The sequence below is a fragment of the Ovis canadensis genome, chromosome 18, assembly GCF_042477335.2.
Source record: "Ovis canadensis isolate MfBH-ARS-UI-01 breed Bighorn chromosome 18, ARS-UI_OviCan_v2, whole genome shotgun sequence".
Classification (NCBI taxonomy): domain Eukaryota; kingdom Metazoa; phylum Chordata; class Mammalia; order Artiodactyla; family Bovidae; genus Ovis; species Ovis canadensis.
In genome coordinates, this window is record NC_091262.1 from 71,816,993 (window position 1) to 71,844,726 (window position 27,734).

The following is a 27,734-nucleotide window of genomic DNA, read 5'->3' on the forward strand; positions in this document are numbered from 1 at the left end:
AAACACAGTGAAATGAGCTCCACCTGCTCACCCTTGATCCTGGGTATTCTGGGGTGGGAGACTGGAAATTGGTAACCCAAATATTGTGTAACTAGTTAGTGGCAGGGATGAGACTAGAACCTGAGTCTCTGGGTTTACTTAGATTTACTAATTATTTGCTAAGGCTGAGGCCCAAGCCATGTTTCTCTCAGGAATTAATGCCTAAGGAAAGCATGGATTTCACTTATTTTTTTTTCTCTGAAAGCCACATGGTAGATTTAGTCTTTTTTAAAAAATTAATTAATTTATTTTAATTGAAGGGTAATTACTTTACAATATTGTGGTGGTTTTTGCCATACAGAGACATGAATCAGCCATGTGTCCCACCATCCTGAACCCCCCTCCCATCACCCTTCCCTACCCTATCCCTCTGGTTGTCCCAGAGCACCAGCTTTGAGTGCTCTGCTTCATGCATCAAACTTGTTCTGGTCATCTATTTTACATATGGTAATATTCATGTTTCAATGCTATTCTCTCATATAGTCTGACCCTTGCCTTCTTCCACATAGGCTAAAAGTCTGTTCTTTACATCTGAATCTCTTTTGCAGTGTTGCCTATAGGATATCATCGTTACCATCTTTTTAAATTCCATATAGTGGATTAATATGCTTTCTGACTACTCTATATAATAGGCTCCAGTTTCATCCACCTCATTAGAACTAACTCAAATGTGTTCTTTTTTTTAAAATAGCTGAGTAATATTCCACTGTGTATATGTACCACAACTTCCTTATCCATTTGTCTGCTGATGGACATCTAGGTTGCTTCCATGTCCTGACTGTTGTAAACAGTGCTGCGATGAACACTGGGGTACATGTATCTCTTTCAATTCTGGTTTCCTTGTTGTGTATGCCCAGAAGTGGGATTCCTGGGTAGTATGGCAGATCTATTTCTAGTTCCAGTTTTTAAAGGAATCTCCACACTGTTCTCCATAGTGGCTGTACTAGTTTGCATTCCCACCAACAGTGTAAGAAGGTTCCTTTTTCTCCACACCCTCTCCAGCATTTATTGTTTGTAGACTTTGTGGTGGCAGCCATTCTGCCCGGCATGAGATGGTACCTCATTGTGATTTTGATTTGCATCAAAATTCACCAAGCCAGGCTTCAGCAATACGTGAACCGAGAACTTCCTGATGTTCAAGCTGGCTTTAGAAAAGGCAGAGGAACCAGAGATCAAATTGCCAACATCCGCTGGATCATGGAAAAAGCAAGAAAGTTCCAGAAAAACATCTATTTCTGCTTTATTGACTATGCCAAAGCCTTTGATGTGTGGATCACAATAAACTGGAAAATTCTGAGAGAGATGAGAATACCAGACCATCTAACCTGCCTCTTGAGAAATCTGTATGCAGGCCAGGAAGCAACAGTTAGAACTGGACATGGAACAACAGACTGGTTCCAAATAGGACAAGGAGTACGTCAAGGCTGTATATTGTCACCCTGCTTATTTAACTTATATGCAGAGTACATCATGAGAAACGCTGGACTGGAAGAAACACAAGCTGGAATCAAGACTGCCGGGAGAAATATCAATAACCTCAGATGTGCGGATGACACCACCCATATGGCAGAAAATGAAGAGGAACTAAAAAGCCTCTTGATGAAAGTGAAAGAGGAGAGTGAAAAAGTTGGCTTAAAGCTCAACATTCAGAAAATGAAGATCATGGCATCCAGTCCCATCACTTCATGGGAAATAGATGGGGAAACAGTGGAAACAGCGTCAGACTTTATTTTTTTGGGCTCCAAAATCACTGCAGATGGTGACTACAGCCATGAAATTAAAAGAAACTTACTCCTTGGAAGAAAAGTTATGACCAACCTAGATAGTATGTTCAAAAGCAGAGACATTACTTTGCCGACTAAGGTCCGTCTAGTCAAGGCTATGGTTTTTCCTGTGGTCATGTATGGATGTGAGAGTTGGACTGTGAAGAAGGCTGAGCGCTGAAGAATTGATGCTTTTGAACTGTGGTGTTGGAGAAGACTCTTGAGAGTCCCTTGGACTGCAAGGAGATCCAACCAGTCCATTCTGAAGGAGATCAGCCCTGGGATTTCTTTGGAAGGAATGATGCTAAAGCTGAAACTCCAGTACTTTGGCCACCTCATGTGAAGAGTTGACTCATTGGAAAAGACTCTGATGCTGAGAGGGATTGGGGGCAGAAGGAGAAGGGGATGACAGAGGATGAGATGGCTGGATGGCATCACTGACTTGATGGACATGAGTCTGAGTGAACTCCGGGAGTTAGTGATGGACAGGGAGGCCTGGCGTGCTGCAATTCATGGGATCGCAAAGAGTCAGACACAACTGAGCAACTGAACTGAACTGAACTGATAATGAGTGATGTTGACCATCTTTTCATGTGTTTGTTAGCCATTTGTATGTCTTCTTTGGAGAAATGTCTGTTTAATTCTTTGGCCCATTTTTTTATTGGGTCATTTATTTTTCTGCAGTTGAGCTGCAGGAGCTACTTGTATATTTTGGAGATTAATTCTTTGTCAGTTGCTTCATATGCTATTATGTTCTCCCATTCTGAAGGCTGCCTTTTCACCTTGCTTATAGTTTCCTTCATTGTACAAAAGCTTTAAAGTTCAATTAGGTCCCATTAGTTTATTTTTGTTTTTATTTCCATTACTCTGGGAAGTAAGTCATAGAGGAATCTTGCTGTGATTTATGTCAGAGTATTCTGCCTATGTTTTCCTCTAAGAGTTTTATAGTTTCTGGTCTTATGTTTAGATCTTTAATCCATTTTGAGTTTATTTTTGTGTATGGTGTTAGATAGTGTTCTAGTTTCATTCTTTTACAGGTGGTTGACCAGTTTTCCCAGCACCACTTGCTAAAGATACTGTCTTTTCTTCATTGTATATTTTTGCCTCCTTTGTCAAAGATAAGGTATCCACAGGTGTGTGGATTTATCTCTGAGCTTTCTATTTTGTTCCATTGATCTATATTTCTGTCTTTGTGCCAGTACCACACTGTCTTGATGACTGTAGCTATGTAGTACAGTCGTAAGTCTGGCAGGTTGATGGATTTCACTTATGATCTAATAACCTGTACTCTTTCTGTGTAAATAGGTTTTTTTAACCCAACATAGTGCACAAATCAATTAATTGCCACTTGAATAATGGTTAAAATCAAGCAATTGGTTTTTGTAAATTACACTTCCCTTGTGCTTAATTGTTTGTGAGCTCCACTTACCTAAACATTTGCTCTGTTCGTCTCCCCTAAACACCGCTTCAGGCTCTGGTCACAGTTTCTGGTCTACTTTTCCTCTCTTACTTTCTGCTGTTTGCAGGACACAGTTGTCTCCTCAGGGAAGAGGAATTATTTTCCAAGACCAGCCTTGCCTCCTGCTGAGCACCCTGGTCCTGCTTCTGCTTTGTGGGTTGTCAGGAGGGGTTCTTGAGCTCTTCTGTAGGAGATTAGAGGAACGCTCTATTGATATATGTTCAGTGGTTTCCTCCTCTTTCTAGAATATTTCCTGTTTCCTGTTTTGTGGCCTGGTACCTATTTCTTACAGTAGTCAGATATGTCCTCCATTAAAAATATTAAAAAAATTTTTTTATGCTAGACAAAGATGGTTTGACTCCCAGTATCTCTCATCCTAGGAATTGCCAAAACTTATAATAGTGATTTCAAAACATTTTATACTAGTTTCTACATTTGAGAATTAACTTGTGAATTCTTTTCTCTGGCATGCCTCATTTACAATATACCTTCCTCAAGCCACCCCTCCACCCCCAACTATAGAGGCAAAGGTCTTTTTAGAGATCTTCACAAGAAGATAAAACCGTGAATAGTTCTCACTTAAATATTCTCAAGTCTTTAAAAGTATCCTTTTTTTTGCAAGAGTAAGTCCTGTGAATGTGTGAAAAGGATACATGTGAATCCTGGGGTAAATCCTTAGGTGTTAATACAACTTGCATATGTCTCTTTGAAAGTGAAAAAGAAAGTGAAAGTGTTAGTTGCTCAGTTGCTCAGTCATGTCCGACTGTTTCTGACCCCAAGGACTGTGTCGCCCATCAGGTCCTCTGTCCATGAAATTCTCCAGGAAGAATTCTGGAATGGGTAGCCATTCCCTTCTCCAGGGGATCTTCCTGACCCGGGAATCAAACCCTTCCTGCACTATAAGCAGATTCTTTACCATCTGAGCTACTAGGGAAGCTCACTTCTCTCTTTAATACCTGCATTCCCCAGTGTCTCAGATGGTAAAGAATCTGCCTTCAATGCAGGAGACCCAGGTTTGATCCCTGGGTTAGGAAGATCCCCTGGAAAAGGAAATAGCAATCCACTCCAGTATTCCTGCCTGGGAAATTCCATGGAGAGGAGCCTGGCGGGCTACAGTCCATGGGGTCGTAAAGAGTCAGACATGACTGAACAATTAACATTTTCACACTATACTATCTCTCTTTCAAATAAGAAGGCAAACCTAGCCAAGCCCTAGGCCCCTCCAGGTATCAGTGGAACTAGGTGCCCACAGGAGCATAGGGCTGGGCTGGGGTTGCTTCAGGGAATGAAAGATATCTGAATACACAGTGGAAGTTGGAAGCTGAGGATCCTAAATCTAGCTTTCCTGCACTTGCATTATGGAAAGTATATATGCTTACTTGGAGAACAAAGAAACACTTTACATGAATATTTTTAATATATTCTATTTACATATTTACTTCTCTTCATTTTATGGTCTTGATAATTCATGAATGATGGGGAAAAGAGTTGTGCTAACTTGTGTGTAATTATTTCTTCCTAGCAATAAAGAATGATACTGAAAGAAAGTTTTGCTACCAGCAGCTTCCAGTAACGTTGAGACTAATATACACCATTTTCCAGGTATATTTTTTGAGATATTTGAATATTTTATTTGGTAGCATTGCCATTTGTGATGACTCAGTAAACATGTGGTTCTTTGCATAGGAAATGGCTAAGTTTGAAGAGCCAGACATTCTTTTTAACATGCTCAATTGCCTGAAGATCCTCTGTCTACATGGAGAGTGTTTGTACATTGCTAGAAAAGATCATCCTCAATTTTTAGCCTATATTCAGGATCATATGCTAATTGCAAGGTATGTCTTCCTAATAGTGTTTTTGTCTGTTTCTATTGTAGATTTCATCTGTGAAAATCAGTGTTAGAATAAGGCTTATCAACTCATTGGGTTATTTCTCTTAGTCAAGACAGACTAATTTGCCTATAGGAAATACTTTCATTTCTTTTCTATAGTCTAATTTTTTAAGTATATCAATATGAGGGATAGTAATTTGCTAGATACTGTAGAAGTAGAAAAGGCAAAATAAGGATTATTTTATGCCTTTTAATTGTTAGATGACTTAAGAATATAGTGTATGCTAGAAAAATATCAATTGGTATAAGTTAATAGATACCAAGTATAACTGAGTAAGACTCAACATCTTACTTAAAGTAGTACTGCTAATAAGCATCTAAGTCTCTCCATATATTGTCTGAAAAGTTATTTTTTAGAGATTGCTGAAGCATTTTGAGAAAAATAATAAAACATTGTCCTAGATTTACTAATTATTTTCTTCCTGACAACCTTAAAATAACTGTTACAGTGTTCTTGGAAATAAGTAAAAAACATTATTCTCATTTAATATGTAAGCAAATGAGTTAATTAAAAAACATAAGTTTGGTTCAGGTTAACTTGGCTTCCCAGGTGGCTCAGTGGTAAAGAATCCACCTGCCAGTGCAGGAGACGCAGGTTGGATCCCTGGATGGAGAGGATCCCCTGGAGAAGGAAATGGCAGCCTACTCCAGTATTTCTGCCTGGAGAATCTCATGGGCAGAGGAGCCTGGAGGGCTGCAGTCCAGAGGGTCACACAGAGTTGGACACGACTTAAGTGAGTTAGAATGGAAAGCGAGGCTGGAGGTTGGGACTCGAGTGAAAGGCCTTTGAAAATAGAAGCTTTGAAGTCACTCTTGTGACTGCATGGAACTGTAGCCTGCCAGGCTCCTTTGGCTGTGGAATTTCCCAGGCAAGAATACTCAAGTGGGTTGCCATTTCCTTCTCCAGGGGATCTTCCTGCATTTTGTCTCCTGCACTGGTAGGTGGATTCTTTACCACTGATCCACCAGGGAAGCCCAATGTTTACATTTGTTGATCTAATTATAATAATATAGACATGTCATGGTGGCTCAAATAATCTGCCGGTAATGTGGGAAACCGCATTCCATCCCTGAGTCTGGAAGAAGGGCATGGCAACCCACTCCAGTATTCTTACCTGGAGAATCCTCAGGGACTGAGGAGCGTGGCGGGCTACAGTCCATTGGGTTGCAAAGAGTCGGACACGACTGAGTGACTACACTACTACTACTACTACTACTACTTACTTAACAGTATTTGGAGATCTATGGAAGATTTTGAAACAATGAACAGGGTCAGAATTGTACTTTCATCACATGAGTATGGAGAAAGGGGGCTTCCCTGGTAGCTCAGCTCATGAAGAATCCACCTGTAATGCAGGAGACCCTGGTTTGACTTCTGGGTCAGGAAGATCCCCTGGAGAAGGGACAGGCTATTCTTGGGCTTCCCTGGTGGATCAGACAGTAAAGAATCCACCTGTAATGCAGGAGACCTGGGTTCGATCCCTGGGTTGCGATGATCCCCTGGAGGAGGGCATGGCAACCCACTCCAGTATTCTTGCCTGGAGAATGTCATGGACAGAGGAGCCTGGTGGGCTACAGTATGTGGGGTCACAAAGAGTCAGATGTGACTGAGTGACTAAGCACAGCACAGCACATGAAGAAAAGAGATCACTGGGGACCATCCACATATGAGGGTATGCAAAGAGCTTGCATAGGCTTTGGGAATGTTAAGATATAATACAGAACTCCCTTCTAAAAAGTTTGTTCAAAGAAGAGGGAATGATCAGAAACTTGGAGGGGAAAAGAAGTAGATGTCAAGTGTTTTTTGAATCAAGAAGTTTGAAACATTTATGGTCCATAGAAAGGAGTAGAGGAAAGGGAGTAGTTGGTGGAGCCAAGTCCTGGAAGGCAGGCACATGTGATCAAGAACAAGGGTGGGGAGAAAGAGGAGGGATGCCTTTTCCTTTGAAGGGAGATGCATTTGTAGGAAAAGGAGAAGTGTCAAGGGGATCATAACAAGTAACTAGAACCTTAAGAATAGTAAACGCTGATGTCTTTCTCTGAGAGGGAGGGGGCGATAAAGATTGAGTTGGGAGCTTGAAGAATATGGGAAAAAATATGGAACAGGTTGCATGAGGGAAGCAGTAAGGCATCAGCAAGAAATCAAAGAAGCACTAGCCTTGGGACCTTGCCGAGGTGAGCTGGCACCTAACTGTGATGGGCCAGGCATGTAGGAATTTGTGGATTTTTTCACCAGTATTCTGGGGCCTGGAAGTGGATAAAAGTAGGCAATGGGTTTATTCAGGAGTGGGGATTAGTGCTTTGATTATGGTGGAAGGTCAGAGGGATGAGGAATTCCAGAGGATCAAAATGGTTGACTCTGGAATCCTGTCTAAAACTGGAGGCAAGCGAAGCCAAAAGAGGTTTGACATTTGGGGGAAGAGTACAGAAAAGAGGGAAAAATAGCCTAAGTCAGGATCAGAGGTGGGAACTGAATGTTCTCAGCCTTAAGATAAAGGCCACTGTGACAGGAAGAGGTGGACCTGTGAGACCATGGCTGGATTCACTAGAGACATTGGCAGAGGCTTGAATGACGAGGAAGTCTAGCAGGGACCACATTCAGCAGGGAAGGGAGAGGGGACAGGGCCCTATAAGTAGATGGCGTGGGTTTCAAAAGAAAGAGGTTGGTAAGAGAAGGCCTGGACGAAGCCATGGAAAGCAAGGATTGTGTGGAGCTAGTGAAGACAAGGGTGAAGATTCATAGAGAGGTTAAGGGGAAATTGTGTTACCAGCAAGATGTCAGGTTTCAGCTAAGATGGAGGGGGAAATATGCTAGTTTCCTAGGCTGCCCTAAGAAATGACTGCAAACTGAGTGGCAAAAAAATTTATATTCTTGCTTGGAAGTCAAATGTCATTTTGATTCTGGTGTTAACTTTAGAGCCAAAGAGGAAACAAAACAAAATAAACCAAAGTGAAAACAAACAAAAGCCATACTTTAGATAATTGAATAAAAATTTTGAAAATATTATTACTAAAAATATGCATTCAGAATTATTCTGGCATGTATTGTTAGGGACTTTGCTTTAACTTACTAAGGTGCGTTTTTGAGCAGTATTGGTCTGATTTTAGGAATGGCAAGTATTCCTAAGATGTTACCAGGGATGCCTCTCCCTTTCTGTTTGTTTTCTCTCTCTCCTCCCCCACCCCTTTCTCCCTCCCTGCCCATTGCTTAGCCTCGTTCTCTCTGTGTTGGCTTCTTCTCAGCAGGCTGCCCCTGTGAGGTGGGACAGGGTGGCAGCAGATCTAGAGCCACATCTCACTTCATTCTTGAGATTTCAGAATACATACCAAAGCCTGGAAAAGGATGCTAGGTCCAAAGCCTGGAACAAGATGCTTGGTCACATGCCCACCCCTGGACTAATCACTCTATTCATTACATTGAAGTATTCTGATTAGTCTGGGCTTTGTGTTCACTCTTAGAATAGAGAAGATGGGGGAACTTGATTCCACAACCCTGCCAGTTGGTGCAGAGGCTGTTCTTAATAGGAAAAGAGTTGTCTGCTAGAATAAGAATAACAGGATGCTAGGCAAACAAAACCAATAAAATTCTCCAAATGTTCACTATAAGAGCATTTTCAAAAATCACTTATCACCTCATCACCTTAATATAACTAATATCAGTTATTATTTAACAGTCATTGTCCATTTCTGTGCCTGGATTTATAATATACAGTTTAAAACTTTATGTTAACATGCAATGTTAACTGGTAGTGTTTTTCTGTGTTCTTATATAATTTCTTAAAAAAAATTAACGTAGGAAAGGGCTTCCCTTGCAGTTCAGTGATTAAGGCTCCACCTTAATGTCGGGGTTGAGGGTTCGATCCCTGGTCGGGGAACTAAGGTCCTACATGCTACAGAATGCAGCCAAACATTTAAAAAGAATTAACATCGAAAAAGAACATAGAAAAAGAGTGTATCAGAGGACTATAGCCTTGTGAATGAGCATCCCTACCAGCTATCTGTTAATGACACTTCCCATAAATTAAGATAATAAGATTTATTTCTAGAAAGTTTGTTGTAACTGTAACCACTTTGCTTTTTCTTGATTCCCCAGCCTGTGGAGAGTCGTCAAATCTGAATTCTCCCAGCTGTCTTCGTTGGCAGTTCCTCTCCTTCTTCACGCTTTGTCACTTCCTCATGGTGCTGACATCTTTTGGACAATCATAAATGGCAATTTCAACAGCAAAGACTGGAAGATGAGGTTTGAAGCAGGTACCACTGTATTAGCTTAAAAATTCTCTCTGGTTCACAAGGTAAACCAGATGTCCAGTCATGATATCTCTTTCTGGCCCTTCCTTTTCCTCCCTTCTTTTTAGAAGGTGTTGTCCTGCTTGCTAGTGTTCTTTGTTGGCTCTACTTAATTGAGCTTCCTTGATAATAGAATTTTTCAGAATGGTCTTTAGGTAGGTTGACCCTCTCTAGGTTTGTCTAAGATAGTCCCAGTGTATGCCTATTGTCCAGAAGTGCTTATTAATTGTACCCTTGTTTACTCTCAAAGGGGTCCTAGTGTGAATGGTAGTCAGCCTAGTAGGTTACTTGCAACGGAATACCTGGAAATGTTTGCTTAAAATGCAGATTACTGGGCCTCATCCTAGATCTACTACATTAGAATTTTAGGAGGTGAGGCCAGAAATCTATATTTCTAACAAGTTCTCTCCAGGTAATTCAATAAAGCTTGAGAAGCTCTGCTGTAGTACTCTTGCCATTGAAACATCAGGGACCAAGTCTGCAGTGATGCTTGTAATTCCTAGTGCTTAGAATGGTAGGTTCCTAGAGGAACATGGTATGGAACGAACATGGGTGTGTCTTAGTCTTATATCTGCTGGCCTCATTGTCACTCTAATCTGCTGGTACTCCCACTCTCAAGGGGTAGCAAGCAGGGTTGACACACCACAGTGTGCCTAGTGAGAATGGTTTGGTATATTTTAGTGTCTCAGAAATTTTGCAGAGATATGGAAGTTCCATCAGGTGAGTTAATTACTATACCTTGAGTTTAGTTCCCTAACATCTGATCCCCTCAAGGAGTTCTTGCTTTTAATGTCCCATGAATCCCAGGGCTGGTTTATTTATGTGACAGCACATGATATTGTATGAAATTAGAGTAAAACTTTCTAGCAAAAGACTACATGGTATTGGCAACATTTTATAGACATTTGAATACAAATAAAGCAGTTAAATATCTGATTATGTTGCTTTTCTACTCAAAAAATTTTAATAGGTCTTTAGATGCCTAGAGAATAAAGTTCAGAGTCCTTAAACTGACATTCAAAGATTCCCATGGTCTAACTGCATGTGTTTGAAGCCTTATTTCTCGCTTTTCTTTCTACATATGCCATTGCTATTTCTCCATTGCTTTTTGCTTTTCTTTATCCATGTGTTGACCATTCTGTGCTCTCCATCTGAAGTCCTCTTCCATTCAAGTTCAGTTCAGTTCAGTCACTCAGTCGTGCCTGACTCTGTGACCTGATGGACTGCAGCATGCCAGGCTTCTCTGTGCATCACCAATTCCTGAAGCTTGCTCAAACTTGTGTCCATTGAGTCAGTGATGCCATCCAACCGTCTCATCCTCTGTCGTCCCCTTTTCTTCCTGCCTTCAATCTTTCCCAACATCAGGGTCTTTTCTAATGAATCTTTCTTCCATTCAAGGTCCCATTCAAATGCCACCTCCATTTCATGAGTCTTCAAATGCTCCCACAGGGTTTCACTTTCTCTATTTGTTCAGTGGAAAGTCATTTCTTTATCCTCTAATCTCCCGTAGCATTTTATTTCTACCTTGTTAATGGCAGTTCCAGCCTTTTACATTACATTTCGGTTATAATTGTACTTGTGTTATCTCTTTTAGTTGACTTGACTTTGAAGTCAAGATCTGAGAATCATTCACATAATTAGTCTACTTGAGAAACCATAACAGAATACCATAGCCTGGGTGGCTTAAACAACACAAATTTATTTCTTACCATTCTGGAGGCTGGGAAGTTCAAGATCAAGGCTCCAGCTTATTGGGTTCCTTTGTGAGGGTTCTGTTCTTATCTTGTAGATGCTGCCTTCTTGCTGTATCTTCACATGGTGGAGAGAGAGAGAACTCTGGTCTCGCTTCTTCTTATTATAAGTTCACTAATCCCATAATAGGGAGCCTACCCTTATGATGTCATCTAAACTTAATTACCTCCCAAGGTCCCACCTCCAAATGCCATTACATTGGGAATTAAGATTCCAACATATCAGTTTTTGGAGGGGACACAAACATTCAGTCCGAAGCAGTTCATTTTTCCATTTACTTCCATCTCCCCTGAGTACTTAGAATGATCTCTTTTGTTGTTGCTCTTCAGTCGCTCAGTCATGTCTGACTCTGCAACCCCAGGGACTGCAGAACACCAGGCTTCCCTGTCCATCACCAACTCCCAGAGCCTACTCAAACTCATGTCCATTGAGTTGGTGATGCTATCCAACCATTTCATCCTCTGTCATCCCCTTCTCCTCCTGCCTTCAAGCTTTCCCAGTATTAAGTCTTTTCTGATGAGTTGGCTCTTTGCATCAGGTGGCCAAAGTATTGGAGCTTCAGCTTCAGCATCAGTCCTTCCAGTGAATATTCAAGACTGATTTTCTTTAGGATGGACTGGTTTGTTCTCCTTGCATTCCAAGGGACTCTCAAGAGCCTTCTCCAACACCATAATTCAAAAGCATCAATTCTTCGGTGCTCAGCCTTCTTTATGGTCCAACTCTCACATCTGTACATGACTACTGGAAAAACCATAGCTTTGGCTATGTGGACCTTTGTCCGCAAAGTCTCTGCTTTTTATATATAAAATATTTATAGGTATATTTTATATAACAAAAGTAGAATGATCTTTTAGTTTTGTATATACATGTATATTAAAAAAATGAATTTGCGAATTTATTGAATAAGTACTATATGTACTAGGTACTATGGAAGTAAAAAAATAGTATGTGAACAGATTCCTGCTCTTAAGAGGCTCTTAATTTAATTGATTGACCAAATATAAACATGTAAGAGGTTAAGAAAGTAGAAAGGTATAAATATAATTCAAGATCACAACAGGAAATATGTCATATAGCTATATATGAACACGCAAATGCCACAGGTAAGTGAGTTGTAATTTTGCAGGTGTTCATGGGATGGAAAGGACATTCTAGAAAGTCAGAGTGACTTTACAGAATAGCAGAATTTCAGCAGCAAACTCTTTAAGGATGATAGAGTGTCGAAAAGTGGAAAAGAATAGAAGGAATATTCTCTCTAGGCTGCTGGAAAGCTTAAATAAAGACCTGAAATGTCTTTGCATAGAACTATATTGCTTTACTAGCTACTATAACTTTTATAAAGCTATGTTTAAAGAGTGGCTGGAATAATTCAACATAGATTCGCAGAATAATTAGAACTCTATCAAGTAAGGGTACATCTATTTCATGGAAGAAATATGTGGCTTCTGTAGCCCCAGGAAATGGTTGTCATATCACTTCATGACATACTAAGAACCTAGAGCTAGCCCTGGTGGGCATGTCCCACCTCCTTGTGTGGTCTGCAGAGCCTCTGTAGAACATGCCTGCAGAATCTCTGTAGAATGGACAAAAGAAATGAACATGGAGGCATTTTGAAGAGTATGAAATATGATTGGAAATTCAACAAAAGTAGAGAGCATTAAAGAAACAACACCCAGAACTGAATCAAGGCTGCCTGGCAGAAAACTACTGCACTGCGTAGAAATGCTCTCTAAAGATAAAACAGAATGCTCAAGAAGGGTGGCACTGAAATTTCCACTTGGTGTTTAAGATCAGTGTGAGGGCACTCAGAACTAACTTCTTCCTCTGTGGATTCATTTCTCAGACTGTCTAAATAAATGTCATTTTTTTTTGTTGTGCGCCTTTGATATTGCAGTGGAAAAAGTGGCTGTAATCTGTAGATTTCTGGATATTCACTCAGTGACCAAAAACCACCTACTGAAATACTCCCTGGCACACGCCTTCTGCTGCTTCCTGACAGCTGTGGAGGACGTCAACCCAGCTGTGGCTACGAGGGCCGGGCTCCTGCTTGACACCATAAAGAGGCCAGCACTGCAGGTGATGTTCCTGCCCTGTGATGGGCATTGTCTGCTCCGCAAATGGCGCTCTGCTCTTCTGTACCAACTCACTGAGTCATTTGTCACATAACACACACAAAATGCTGCTGCTGCTGCTAACACCAGAAATTTTTTTTTTTCTGCTCGGAGAAGGACTTTGAGAGCCATTTACTCATTGGTGACAACTTTACTTCTTAATATAATATCAATACAGCTTCATAATAACTACTTTATTCCATCCTTGTATAGCACATTTTCCTTTCTTAAGTGATATCCTGTATTTTTTCCCTTTGATTCTTATAAACCCCTGTGATAACTGAAAGATAGACTAGTCATTTTGGCCATTGAATCCAGGGAATGAACCTGAGGTCACTGTCCTGGGTCATAACTGTAGACTTCTTGATTGTCATGAGGCTTTGCAACTTAACATTTCACATTTTGTGTGCTAACAATCTGTGCGCTGTGTATTTTTCCACATTCTGTACTATTAAAAGTTTCAGTGCTGTATTCCTGCATCTCCAAATTCTCAAAGAACATGTGTCTAACGAAGTCTTTGCTAATCTCAGCTTCCAATTTCAACACTGGAAATTTTTAAATTGGGAACAACATCCCAGAACCACAGCATATTAACAGACCTCTTGTTTTGTTTGTTGATTCTTTCTTTTCAGTTTTTGTCCCCATGCTGCTATCATTCCTGCCAGATGCAATATTGTATGATTTTTTTTGTATGTGGCAGACTTTTTAACTAGGCTGGTTTATTTTCTACCATTCAACTGACTCCAGGGTGGGAAGAAGTGAACAATGAAAGTGTTAGTCGCTCAGTCATGTCTGACTTTTTGCAACCCCATGAACTGCAGATTGCTAGGCTCCTCTGTCCATGGGATTTTTCAGACAAGAATACTGGAGTGGGTTGCCACTTCCTTCTCTAGGGCTCTTCCTGGTCCAGGGATCAAACCCAGGTGTCCTGCATTGCAGGGAGACTCCTTGCCACCTGAACTACCTGGGAAGCCCCAGGGTGGGAAGTTCTTGTCATTAAAGCTAGATGCTAAGAGAAATCAGATGAACGATAATATAGATCAGAGCAAAATCAGAGAAGGTAAATATGCTGCTGAAAGGAAATGCCGCAAATTAACGTCAGAGAGACATGAAAAATGAGACCTGGAGAGAATTGTTTATCCTATTTGGCACCTTTATTTTATACTTGAAGAAATGAAGTCTCAGACAGATAATGTGGCTTTTCAAAGAACACAGAGTGAATTCAGGGGAGAACCAAGTTTAGACCCTCCAAAGTCCTGTTCTGCTGTTTTTCCACATTGGCATATTGTTATTAAAAGTAATGATAATGGGAAGAACCAACATTTGTGAAACATGTATTGTATTTCCAGGGCAATGTATTAAAAATGTTTCATCATGCATTACCTCATTTAATCCTCACAATAATCTCTTGTGTATTCCAAATTTACAGATAGAGAAGTTCAGAGTTAGAAAGGTTAAGTAACTTTTTCAGTGTTACATGGCTAGTAAGTGGAAGTGTATCTTCTTTTTGGTAGGAGAAAAAAGTGTGAGAGAGGAGTTTCTCCTAATCATTGAATATTCCTTAAATTTTAACTTAGAAATTTGAGCTACATGTATATTATTGATTTTTTCTGATACATTGTATAATAACCACTTAATCCATATACCCTCAAACCAATTTTTTTTTAATGCCTGTAGTGTCTATTAAGAGAACCATACTTCCAAAACTACATTTTAGAATACACAGAGACAGTAGACAGTGAAAGTCACTCATAGTGTTGAGTATTGGGAGTAAGTGGTTATTATACAATGTATCAGAAAAATCAGTAATATACATGTAGCTCAGATTTCTGAGTCAAAATTCAAGAGATATTCAATGATTAGAAGAAACTTCTCTCCCACATTTTTCCCCTACCAAAAATACAATCCAAGAAGATTTCAATTGAATCCTTCTCCATTATAAGTATGTATTGAGGAGGCTGCCTTATTTCGCTTTGCTTAGTGTATGTACATCTGACTTTTTCTTAACCTTTTCTCCAGGGTCTGTGTCTTTGTCTTGACTTCCAGTTTGATACTGTGGTTAAAGATCGACCCACAATATTGAGCAAGCTTTTACTCTTACATTTCCTCAAGCAAGATATTCCCGCTTTGAGTTGGGAGTTCTTTGTCAACAGATTTGAAACGCTTTCTTTGGAAGCTCAGCTACATTTGGATTGTAACAAAGAATTTCCTTTTCCTACAAGTAAGCAAAACGAAGAACTTGCTTTAAAAGTCAGTTCCTATTCCTGTGCTTGCTGGATAAGCTGTATACTCTGCATGTAGTTTCACTTCCCATTATGGAAGCTACCTTGACTTCATGTATTCAGTTCATCAAATGTTTATTGAATATCTACTGTGGTAGTCTGCAGGTTAACTATTTTCTGTCACTTCAACATCAAAATTCTCATTTGAGGACCAATGAGAACCATTTGTGACTCTGTGTTCCTTAAATATTACTCAATCATCTTGGTTATGTTTGTGAGCAACTTTGTGAGATTTATTTGTACTTTGTAAATTTACACTTCCTTGCTTAGTAATTATTTACCTGCAGCTCTAAACAGATGGAGGAAAGACTGGTCACTCGACTATTTATCCAGTGATAACAAAATTAGATAATTTAACCTTACAATTTAAACAGAAAAATGATGTGATAGTTGAAACAGGTAATAGTTACATTTTTTAAAATATAAATCTTATCATAGAGGGAGACAGATGAATGAGAAGTGTATCCATGGAAATGATTTTTAATATTGAAAATATACACGGATTGTTTCAGAATAGGTGTATATAACTTAGCTAGTTAAGGAAAATGATCACCTCTAATTCCTTTTGCAAAGCTATCACTGCTGTGAGGACCAATGTCGCTAACCTCAGTGATGCTGCGTTGTGGAAGATCAAGAGGGCTCGGTTTGCAAGGAACCGCCAGAAAAGCGTGCGTTCCCTCCGAGACAGCGTGAAAGGACCCGCGGAATCCAAGAGGGCGCTCTCCCTCCCCGAGACCCTAACCTCCAAAATCCGTTGAGTATCTTCTTCCATCCTTCCTTTAAATGTCTGATGTCTTTCTGAGGCTGACCTGTCTTGTTGAATGTTCACAGAGAGTAATGTACTTAGCAAACTGAGCTCCTTCAGTTGCATTGAACTTCACGTTCCCCTAGAAGGTCCCCCTAGGTGTATCAGTGCCCTGGATGGCTTTTCCCAGCTGCTGGTGAAGCAAAGCCCTGATCCAGCAGTGGATTGTTTAGAGACGTAGAAGGCAGCAAATCCACTGATGCATGGCATGAAATGCAGAAAAGCATTTGCTCCTGAGTCCTAGAATATGAAGGTTTCCACCACTAGTATCGTAACCTAAGAGCTTCCTGGATGAAACTCTGACCAGACCCATGGCAACTAAGAGAGTGGAAATTTGGAATGCATGACAAAGGCAGCCAGCAGACTCCCAGAAAACCAATAATAATGGTGTTTTCAAGAAAAGAAAAAATCAGGCTGAGGAGAAAGTTGAATTTCTGCCCAATTTCACCAGATAATTTATAAATAAAAATAAACATCATTGCCATCTAAAAAAAAAAGACCATATATTATTGTTTTCCAAAGGTCTTTCTTTATACAGCAGTTTTAAAGAAGACAAAAAATTATCAAATAACTAGATGAACTGTAACGATTAGCAATGGCTCATGAATGACAAATAATTAAAAATCATAACTGTCATGATATTAGTGAATGAGTGCATTAAATGTAACATTGATGAAGTGATTTAATTTTTAAATAACTGTCGTGAAGTTAATAGCACCATAAAACATATTTTTTTATCCTGTCAGAAGCTGAAATGTTCGCTTTTTCATTGGCATTTCTTAGAAGACAGCTTTATGTGACATAACCATTTTTAATCATAAATATGATTTTATTTTGTTTATTGCATTTTCTCTATTTTATGACAAGCTATGGAAATGTGGTATTTTGAACTTTGGAAGAGTCATTGAAAGCCCTTTAAGCAATCAATAACTCAGCTTTTCAGGGAGCAAAGATAATAAGAGATGGCCATTTAAGAATAACCTCTAGCAGTATCAGGACCAGGTGAAACTGCATCAGATCCTAGAAAGCAGTACTTAAATAAATTACAATTTCTATATGAATTTCCCAGCTCTTTTATTTAACTAATCAGTTTGGGACCTAAAGTTTATTTATTGATATTTCTTGTTCATTGATTCACATGACAATTTTTGAAGGATAAGAGTTGAAGTCACATTGAAGGATGTTCTTTAGATTCAAAGAAAACCACAAAACTTTTAGGACGTAAACCTCTTGTCTGTGATGTTAATTACAAATAAGAAAGCAAAACGTGCTCCTGCTATCCAATGCAGTTAGTGCTGAGTATGTTTTCTAGGCTCAAGTTGTTTTTAATGCTTATTTAAATAGAGTTGTTGTTGATTTTTAAGCTGTGAGGTTGACCAGGCATGAGCAGTCTGCTCCAGCTCTCGGTGGGACACCCGAACAGACGCCAGGTGGGTACTTCTGACGTTGAAGGGCCGTGTGCAAGTGTCTATCACAGGTGGAGAAGGTAAAAAATGAGGTGTCTCTAACTGGACCTGATTGATGTAATTATGATTGGAAAGCTCCAAGGGTTTCACCCCACATGCTCAAGTGTGTGAGTCCCTGACATGGCAATTCTTTCAATTTTCAAATTGGCAGATGACTTTTAATCCTGTTAACTTATGGTCCAGTAAGAAGCATCCTGTTACCCAAGTGTGCACTTTTTCCCCCGAGAGCCAGTATGAACAGAACGATGCATAGCACTTATATTTGTATGTGTTTTTACACATAGAAATATTACTTTCATATATATATCTGCTCTAGGAAAAACATTTCATTTACATTTTAAAAGGTTATACATTTAAGCCACCATCATTCACTCATCCCCTTAGCCATTTCTGATTCTTTGCAACTCTCACATGCATTTCTGTCTCTCAGAGAAAGGAGGATTTCCATTCTTTAGAGGATCATATTCAGCTTGGTAGAGGGTAACTAACTATCCTTTGATATTTTGATAGGTTAGTTTATCATAAAGTATCTTTAGGGTTGAAGGGGTGCCGGCAAAGCTACTACAGACCGAATGTTATCTACACACTTAATGCTGTGCTTGTTGGGAAAATTGTGGAGATTCTGAATACCTGCCTATTTGTCCAAAACAAACCTGGTTAACTGCCACCTATGTATCATGCTATACAATGTCTGGTTTTTCATCTAAGAATAGTTTTAAAATACACTTTTCAGAATGGTTCCGATACTCTCAGAAGGAAAATTTCAAGTAAGGAGACATTAAAAAATGTGTTCTAAAGGGACTTCCCTGGTGATCTAGTGGTTAAGAAACCACCTGACAATGCAGGGGACATGGGTTTGATCTCTGGTCTGGAGAGATCCCACATGTGGCGATCTGTGTGCCGCAACTCCTGAAGCCCGTGCATTCTAGAGCCGGGGCTAACGCAGCACAAGGAGCCGCCACAATGAGAAGCCTGCACGTCACAGTGAAGAGTAGCCCCCACTCTCTGCAACTAGAGAAAGCCCTTGCCTAGCAATGAAGACCCATTGCAGCCAAAAAATAAATAAATAAATGTATTTAAAAAATAATCTGCTAGAAAGAATCAGTGAGGGGTGGGAGAGGAGGAGAAGGGAGAGTGCCCCTAATATTAGGAATGCAAATGGCAGATGTTCGACAAAGTGTATTTTCTCTTTTAAAACTCATGAGATAAAAGGGACAACAGACACATCTCAGACTCCCTCTACTTTGTTTTTTTGTTTTGTTTTGGGCTGTGTGGGTCTTCATTGCAGTGCATGGGCTGTTCGTTGTAGAGCACGGGCTTTAGAGCGCGCAGGCTCTTTAGCTGAGGCGCTCCGGCTCAATTGCCCCACAATATGTGGGATCTTTTTTCCCTGACCATGGATCGAACCCTCATCCCCTGCATTGGAAGGCAAATTCTTAATCACTGGACCACCAGGGAAGTCCCCCTCTCTCTACTTTGTTTTGAGCATCACTCAGGCCTCAACTGTGCTGAGGTTTTTTTTTTTTTTTTTCTTAATTTAAAGAATAAAAATAAGAATTTCTGACCCTGTGTGTCATTAAAAATATGAAAATCATCCATTTCCTCTTCAGTTAAGTCTTTTTGAGATTCGTTCTTATGGAATTTCATAAATTATCTTTTTCTCACCATATCTTTTCATCTTAAGGCTTAACTGAAAAGTTAGTCTTTATTTTTACCCATTTAAACAATCCTATCTGGAGAAGGAAATGGCAAACCACTCCAGTATTCTTGCCTAGAGAGTCCGGTGGACAGAGGAGCCTGGTGGGCTGCTGTCCATAGGGTTGTACAGAGTCAGACACGACTGAAGCGACTTAGCATGCATGCATGCAAACAATCCTATCATAGGAGTCCTCTCACATGTCTTTGGAAAAACATAAACATATGTATCTTGAATTTAAGAAAAGCTTTTAGGTGTCTAATTGTCCCACCAAAAGTGATCAGATGAAAAAGGGCAGATGACAGCATTGTTTAAATTAAATAAAAAGCTGAAGCTTCTAGAGAGGTAATTATATGACACCACCATAAGCAAACCTTGCTTAGATTTGGAGACAGATGGCTTAGCTTTTAAGGCAGTTTCAAACTAGTTTTTCATTTTTGCATTATTATTTACTGAACACTGAGTGTTTTACTTTGGAAGCAAAAACACGCCAGGATAATCATAAAATTGTACAGGGTGGTTTAAGATAGTAATTAAATAGAAACCAGAGACCTTGCTGTTTAAGGAACATACTTTTGTTTGGAAGAAGTAATGAGCTTCTCTGTGTAAGACCTCTTATTGATTAGGCCCGAAATAAGGCAGATGTCCTTTAATTATGCAGCAAGACTTAATTTTAGTTGATGTTTAGGTCAAAACTTTTGGCACTGGATATACAGTTTATGACTCTCTGATCTTAGCCTTTATATATTGCCCATAGCAAATTTTGCCACAGAAACATGCTTGTAGAGAGGGGAAATTCTGCAAGGCTACCAAAGAGTTGTGCTACTCTGTTGACTTTTTTTTGTGAGTTAATAATCTGTGTTTTTTTAATTTAATTTTTAATTGGAGGATAATTGCTTTACAAATTTGTATTGGTTTTTGCTGTACAATAACATGAGTCAGTCATTAAATATATATATATATTTATCTCAAAGACCTCTGTGCATATAAGTAAAATTCATAGACTGTCATAGCTGAAACATGTTAACATTCTCATTTTCCAGAAGAGGAAACTGAGGCTTCCAGAAAGGAACAAGTTTCACAAGCTTGTTGATGACAGATCTGGATCTCAAGCCCACATGTCTTGATCTGTCTTGCAAGACATGTATGGTAGTGCTAGGAGGAAGGAGCTCAGCACCTTCATTTAATCCTAACTGTTGAAATACACAATTTCACCTGCTAATCGGAAGTTGGCATAATTATAAATTATATATAAGCTGTTTTTTCACTGATGCTTTGAGAATCAGGAATTCTTTGTTTTTGGTGATTCAGAACACCTTTTGAATAGTAATTGAATATAATGCAGCAGTTACCATAGGTTATAATTGGATAATACTGAAATGGTATCAACCCCATGGGAAACTTAACTATATCTTGTTCTCATCCCCTAGAATGAGTAATTAAATGATAGTGGGTATATAATGTTAATAATAAAAACCGCAAGAACATTTATATATGTAGCGTACCTCTTTATTAAGAGTGTTTTTAATGCAAATTATCTAATTCGAATTTCACAACAATTCTGCATATGCATAAAGTATTTTTTCCACTTTATATACAGACAGGAAAACTGAGGTCATGAGGGCCTAAGTAATTCTGCTTGCCTGATTTGCTCAAGGTCGCATGTAACTAATTAGTTAGAGACTTGAGTCTGGGAGACTTGATCTGCTTTTCTTTCCATTATAGCTACCTCTCAATGAGTTCGTCTAAGAGTATTCCTGTCTTAGGGGACACGAGGACACCAGTCTTGTCAGAGAGCTGACCTGGGCATTCAGGCCCACTATAGTGTGATATAAGTCCATGGGTGTCCAGACCAAAGGATCTTCCTGAATAAGATTTACAAATTGGTCTAAAGAGCCAATCTAATCCCTAAAGGGACATGAATACTTTCAATTCTACTCCAACCTAAAGAGAAATCTTAAGATCTCTTGGTCTGAATTTATAGCAACAAGAGAATGTACTTAATACTGGGTATCATAAGTAAAACTCTCTTGCATTCCTGCCTCCCTCTTAGTGTTTAGCCTAGAATTCCAACTAACTTCTCTTGAGGCTCTTTCTTTTTATTCTAGAGGTGGTTAACAGTTCATGTTTTCACCAACTTGCAAAATTGGGATCTTCCTGACCCAGGGATCAAACCCAGGTCTCTTGCCTTAGAATTTAATTGTTTATATAGGAATGCCCTTGTCTGAAATGATAGTTTTGGAAATGAGAGTTTCTATTGAACAAAGCACTTGCTGTACTAGGAGGAATGTAAAGATACATCAGAAATTTTTATACTGTCCACTTGCATATAGTCAAATAAGAGATAAAGTATGAACATAAGTGAACTCTCATCTTCAGAGAAAGTGATGGTACTACAGGTTCATTCATGTCAACTGCAGTGGGAGGAAAGCTGGATGCAACAGGGAAGGTCTTGTGGACAGGTGACTTCTCAGTCAGGCTGAGGCAGGTGGGTAGGAGGTAAATCATGGTGATAGATGTGGGGTAGAGGCAGGGATGGGAAGCACATGAGGCTTTGCAGTTAGCATCTGGCCCCATCTTTCCAGCCCTTCTGTGGCTTTGTGTGTACACAACAGAACTGCTGTGAACGAAGCCTCAAGTCGAATGAATGAGCTAGGGAGATCAGTGAGGTAGTGTAGTTAGAACTACCAACATAGTGCAGACTCATTTATAGTGCTCGCTCGCTGGTTTCTCTGGACCAAATGCAGAGTAAGCTCATGGAAACCTCCTTCCACTACCTAATTGTCACTTGTTGGCTTGTCATTTGTTGGAGGGGTCAGTGAGTTGACTTCCACAGAGGAATGTTCTCTATTTCCTTACCTACTTCTTTGCTGTTTGGGGACTTCATCCATTTTTTTCCCACGTAGAAAAATCGGAAATATTTACTTAAATTCAGGGCACTTAAACATTTACAAGTAATGAACATCTACTATATGTCAATCACTGCCCCCTATTCTTTGAGAGGTGTAAAATTTGGATAAGACATAGGACTTGCCTTTGAGGAGTCTTTATTCTTCCCTTCTTTCTTGTGTTTAGAGATTTATAGAATTTAGGGAATCACAATTGCTGAGAGGAGGATGGGTATATAATAAGAAGGGCTCCTGGGGGCCATATTCATGGGATAAAATTGGGGGTGGGGGTGGAGGGCCACCTTGCAAGGTGAATAGAGCACCATGAGAGAAGGCACCAAGGTACAAAAGACTGGCTCCATTCTGAGATCCAGAAGCAGCCCAGTGTTTATGTAAGGATGCTGAGCTTCTGGGATGGAGCAGTAGGAGATGTCTGGAAAAGCAGATCCTGATCCTGCCTGGTTTCAGATCTTCTAAATAAATAAAATTGTATTCTACTGTGGCATTTCAATCAGTTGTGCCACTGTGTGGACAGATCGTGATGGACCCAGTCCATGTTAAAGTTAGGCTAGGAATCATTCTGCCTCCACGACAATAAAATGTTTACATTTATCCAACCAGTCCATTGAAAGGAGATCAGCCTGGGTGTTCTTTGGAAGGAATGATGCTAAAGCTGAAACTCCAGTACTTTGGCCACCTCATGTGAAGAGTTGACTCATTGGAAAAGACTCTGATGCTGGGAGGGATTGGGGGCAGGAGGAGAAGGGGACAACAGAGGATGAGATGGCTGGATGGCATCACCAACTCGATGGATGTGAGTCTAAGTGAACTCTGGGAGTTGGTGATGGACAGGGAGGCCTGGCGTGCTGCGATTCATGGGGTCGCAAAGAGTCGGACATGACTGAGCGACTGAACTGAACTGAAACCAGTAATATTGTCTTTATCAATAAACAAAGTTTCAGCTTTCTGAACCTCATTTTTCTTAGGGGTTTGATTAAGGTAATTTTTCTTAATGAAGAGTGGTGCCAATCACATTCTTACAGTCCTTTAAAAGAAAGACAGTATACAAAGTACAGACTTTCAAAGTCCTCACTTGGAGGAGTGAATTATTGGAATTAAAAGAGATTTTTTTTCACTTTATGAGAAAGGTTCCATTAACCATTTCTTTTGTCAATACACTTAATGGGTTGTTAAAGATCACTCATTGCTCAGGGAAAGCAAAAAGTCACAACCTTAAAGCTAAGCACTGAAGATCAATGAAGATCAATCTAAAATGAAGATAGGGCCTTTGTGAAATGACACCTAGTCACTGGGAAAATATGATTTGATTCAAAACGTTAAGGTGACACACTTTGAAAATGATTATCTACTTGTGGTGGGGCAAAGAGATTTGAAATATTTAAAGTTGAAGTCTGATGGTTTATTTTCTATATTTGAGGTGATAGAAGGAAATGGGGAGCCCATGTCCTAGCTGAGCCTGGTCTGGAGCTCCCTTTCTTCTGTTTGAATTCCCTGGACTCTCAGGGCTAGACAGCAAAGGTGCATCTCCTTCTTGAATGCTCCTCAGTTCTATTTTTAACTTTGGGGCTTTGGAGTCTAGCCAGTCTGGACTTGGAGGTGACCGAGCAGAACTGAGTGATCTCATACTCTCCTAAACCTTGCCCCCCAGAGCTAAGATGAACTGAGGAATGAAGTTATAGAATCATAATAGCTGTCACTTGCTGCTACAATGGCATTGAACCCTACAGGGAACCTAGATTCTCACATTTGTCAGGCTTTTGGCCAAAACTTGCCCGAAGCAATAACCTCCTTCTAGTTGTAAAGTAATAATACTCTGAAGAAAAAAATATCAAGATTGAATATTTTTCAATACTGAAAAGATAGTTCTCTAAACTTTTAAAATGACGATTTGGTCTGATCTTCTATTTCAAACATTTAATTATAATATACATCAGTGCTTTATATTTATGACCTTTCATGAAATAGGATGTTCCACATGAATTGATTTTTTTTTTCTGGTGGCTCATGCCTGCCTAATAAATAATGATATTAATAACTGACTGACTATTCCTGCATGTGAAACAGTATCATAAACAAATCTTTAGGTTTTATTTGAATACTTTTTTTTATAAAAAAGTCTCTTACGTACACTGCACATATTTATTCCTTCATGAACAGACTATGAGACAGAAAATGTTGTTAATGTCCAAGGGTTACAGTGAAGTTTGTTAGGTGATTTCCCCTGTATTAGATGTTCTTAGACTTAGTTGATTCTGTGACCTTGTCACTCATTGCCAAGATCCCATCTTAAGGTATCACTTTTGAGCAGATCAACATTCTTCTGAGCATCTGGGGAAGACTAGACAACCAAGCATATAAACTGTGCTATGTGCAGTTTCAAACGAGTAAATTTGGAATTTGACATTACCTGCATATCACTACCTCGGAGAAAGTGTTTTGGCTCCAGACAACTAATTTCTGTGGTCCCCAGAACACATTCCTTCTGTCTTGTTTCTCTTGGTTTGTCCTGGAAGACAGATTTTTGACAGATTAGTTGAGGAATTAAAGAATATGACTGACTACCTATCTCTTTGTTGTATCCTGCATGCTCTAATTTAAATGGATAGAATCTAAGTTTGCTGTATAATGATCTGTAACCAAAGCTTGTCATCATTTAGAATGTTTTCTCTCAGAATGAGAGATGAGAATGATGTGTGCTGGTCTAACCCACCAGGCAAAAGCTTTGTTTCCAATTCAGAAATTCTCATGTCAAAGGAAGGAGAAGAATGCAGAGGGTATTTTGAATAAGGCCCCAAATATAAATATAGGAGAGCAAATCTCATTTTTCCTTCCCTCAAAGTCCTAAACTAAAGAGCAGAAAACAAAGGGAGACAGGGTATAATTTCTGACTTTGAGAAATAACTGAGAAAGTCCATGTCAGGGACCTGTTCAGATGTGATTATTTGTTAGGTTAAAAGTAAGTTAAAGGCTAAGGTATTTTTTCTTTGCATGTGAACTTTCAGCTCACCTTCATGTGGCGTTTTTCTGTTTTTAAAAGTTCATGCTTCTTTCTTTCTGTCTGTGCCTTCCCACCCCTTGTGTGTTTCTCATTACATACAGCAGGGCTTATAATTTGCTATTTCTAATTTTGAATGTATAATTCAAAGAGTACACATTGCTGTTATCTCAGGATTTGGAGAAGGAAACTTTTTTTTTTTTTTGCCTCAGCTGAGTTTTGAACATAACTGAATTGAGATAATAATTTAAACAAAGTAACCCAATGGATGTTTTAGTTGCTCAGCAGATTTGATGAATATTATTTTGTGGTTATTCTTACCTATTTATTTTACAAAGCTGGAAGGAAAATGTCTCTTTATTAAGGCAAAACTTTGCCAAGGTATTTAAAAGTTCTCGAAATGCAAATTGTGTGTAGATATTTGTCTTGCTGTTTGAAGATAATTTTGCTTTCTAGTGCCTTGTTTTTATTTGCATTCCCTTATTCTTCCCAGGTGGCACTAGTGGTAAAGAACCTGCCTGCCAAAGCAGGAGATATTAAGAGACCCAGGCTTCGATCCCTGGGTGGGGAAGATCCCCTCGAGGAGGGCATGGCAACTCACTCCAGCATTCTTGACTGGAGAATCCCATGGACAGAGGAGCCTGGTGGGCTACTGTCCACAGGATCACATAGAGTCCAACACGACTGAAGCGAATTATCACACATGCATTCTTCCCAAATTGGTTGTTGATGCAACAACATAACTTCCATCCTGGGAGCAGTGCTTTGCTTAGTAGGCCATACTGTGTCTGAGTTTGTCTAGAACAGACCTTTAAATATTTAGAGGCAGCAGATAAAGTGGTGCTTTATCGATAAGTGAAATTTGACTATCAACTTACTTGTGGGGGAGCCACCCACTGATGGCCTTTCTTGTACTGACAGGACAACAGTCTCCTGAGAATGACAACACCATCAAGGACCTGCTCCCCGAAGATGCTGGAATCGACCACCAGACAGTGCACCAGCTGATTACAGTGCTCATGAAGTTCATGGCCAAGGATGAGAGCAGTGCCGAGTCAGACATCAGCAGCGCCAAGGCCTTCAACACCGTCAAACGGCACCTGTACGTCTTACTCGGCTATGACCAGCAAGAAGGTTGCTTCATGATTGCACCTCAAAAAATGCGCCTGTCAACTTGCTTTAATGCATTTATTGCAGGAATTGCCCAGGTAAGTGGAAGCTTTCATGAGTCATGCCATTAGGCTTTTAGTACAAACGAATCATTAAATTCCATTTAGCCAACATTGGTTGAGTGTAAAGTTTTACGCAAGTTAACTTTATTGTGTTAGTCATTTGGTTGTGTCTGACTCTTTTGTGACCCTGTGGGCTGTAGCCCTGCCAGGCTTCTCTGTCCATAGTAGCCATTTACTTCTCCAGGGGAATCTTCCCTACCCAGGGATTGAACCTGTGTCTCCTGCATTGCACATGGATTCTTTACCTTCTGAAACACCACGGAAGCCTAGGGGTGTATAGAAGACATCAGTAGCCTGATAACTTAAAGAGAGTTGGGGATTTACAGGGGGTGGGGAGGAGAGTATACATAAAACTTAACACTTAAGAATTCAAAACAAATTATTTATTTATTCTTGGCTACATTGCTGTATGCAGGATTTCTCTAGTTGTGGTGAGCCAGGGCTGCTATTTGTTGCAGTGCACGGCACTGCTCTAGAGCCTGGGCACAGGCTCTAGAGCATGAGCTCAGTAGTTGTGGCACACGGGCTTAGCCACTCCATGACATGTGAGATCTTCCTGGGCCAGGGATCGAACCTGTATCCCCTGCATTGGCAGACAGATTCTTAACCACTAGACCACCAGGAAGTCCAAAACTTAGCATTTCAGTCATTTTTCAAATATAGTATTCAGTTGCAGTAAGTATATTCACATTCTTATGTAACCATCACCACTTTCATCTCTAAAACTTTTTCATCATCCTCAAGTGAAACTCTATCCATTAAATAGTAAAGGAGTGTGGAGTTTTTGTTTGTAGGTTTGTTTTTTTTTAAAATCCTTTCTCTTTTTTGGTTTCAAGTGGAGACTTGAGTTAATCATTCAACATACTTCATATCATATTATCATCATTGGCATTTTTCATGTTTCTTTGCTACTCCTAACTGCTGTGTTATATACCATGGTGTATATTTCTCATGATTTAACTATCCATTCCCAGTAATGGACACTCATATTGCCCCCAACTCTTCATGCTTTCACGCAGATCAGCAGTAACCATTCTGTACAGTCAA

At 39.7% G+C, this 27,734-nt stretch overlaps 1 protein-coding gene across 3 annotated transcripts in view; it reads left to right on the forward strand.

The window, feature by feature from the left end:
* UNC79 (unc-79 homolog, NALCN channel complex subunit) overlaps positions 1–27,734 on the forward strand; it is a 207,344-nt gene that overhangs the window by 89,031 nt on the left and 90,579 nt on the right. For 2 of the 3 annotated variants that reach the window (XM_069559342.1, XM_069559341.1), the window contains exons 18-24: positions 4,784–4,863; positions 4,948–5,096; positions 9,246–9,403; positions 13,086–13,267; positions 15,322–15,523; positions 16,158–16,337; positions 26,377–26,663. In XM_069559342.1, the coding sequence (XP_069415443.1) occupies positions 4,784–4,863; positions 4,948–5,096; positions 9,246–9,403; positions 13,086–13,267; positions 15,322–15,523; positions 16,158–16,337; positions 26,377–26,663 (1,238 nt within the window). Of the gene's footprint in view, positions 1–4,783; positions 4,864–4,947; positions 5,097–9,245; positions 9,404–13,085; positions 13,268–15,321; positions 15,524–16,157; positions 16,338–17,753; positions 17,820–26,376; positions 26,664–27,734 lie in introns of all 3 variants that reach the window. The other variant, XM_069559340.1, reaches the window with a different exon arrangement.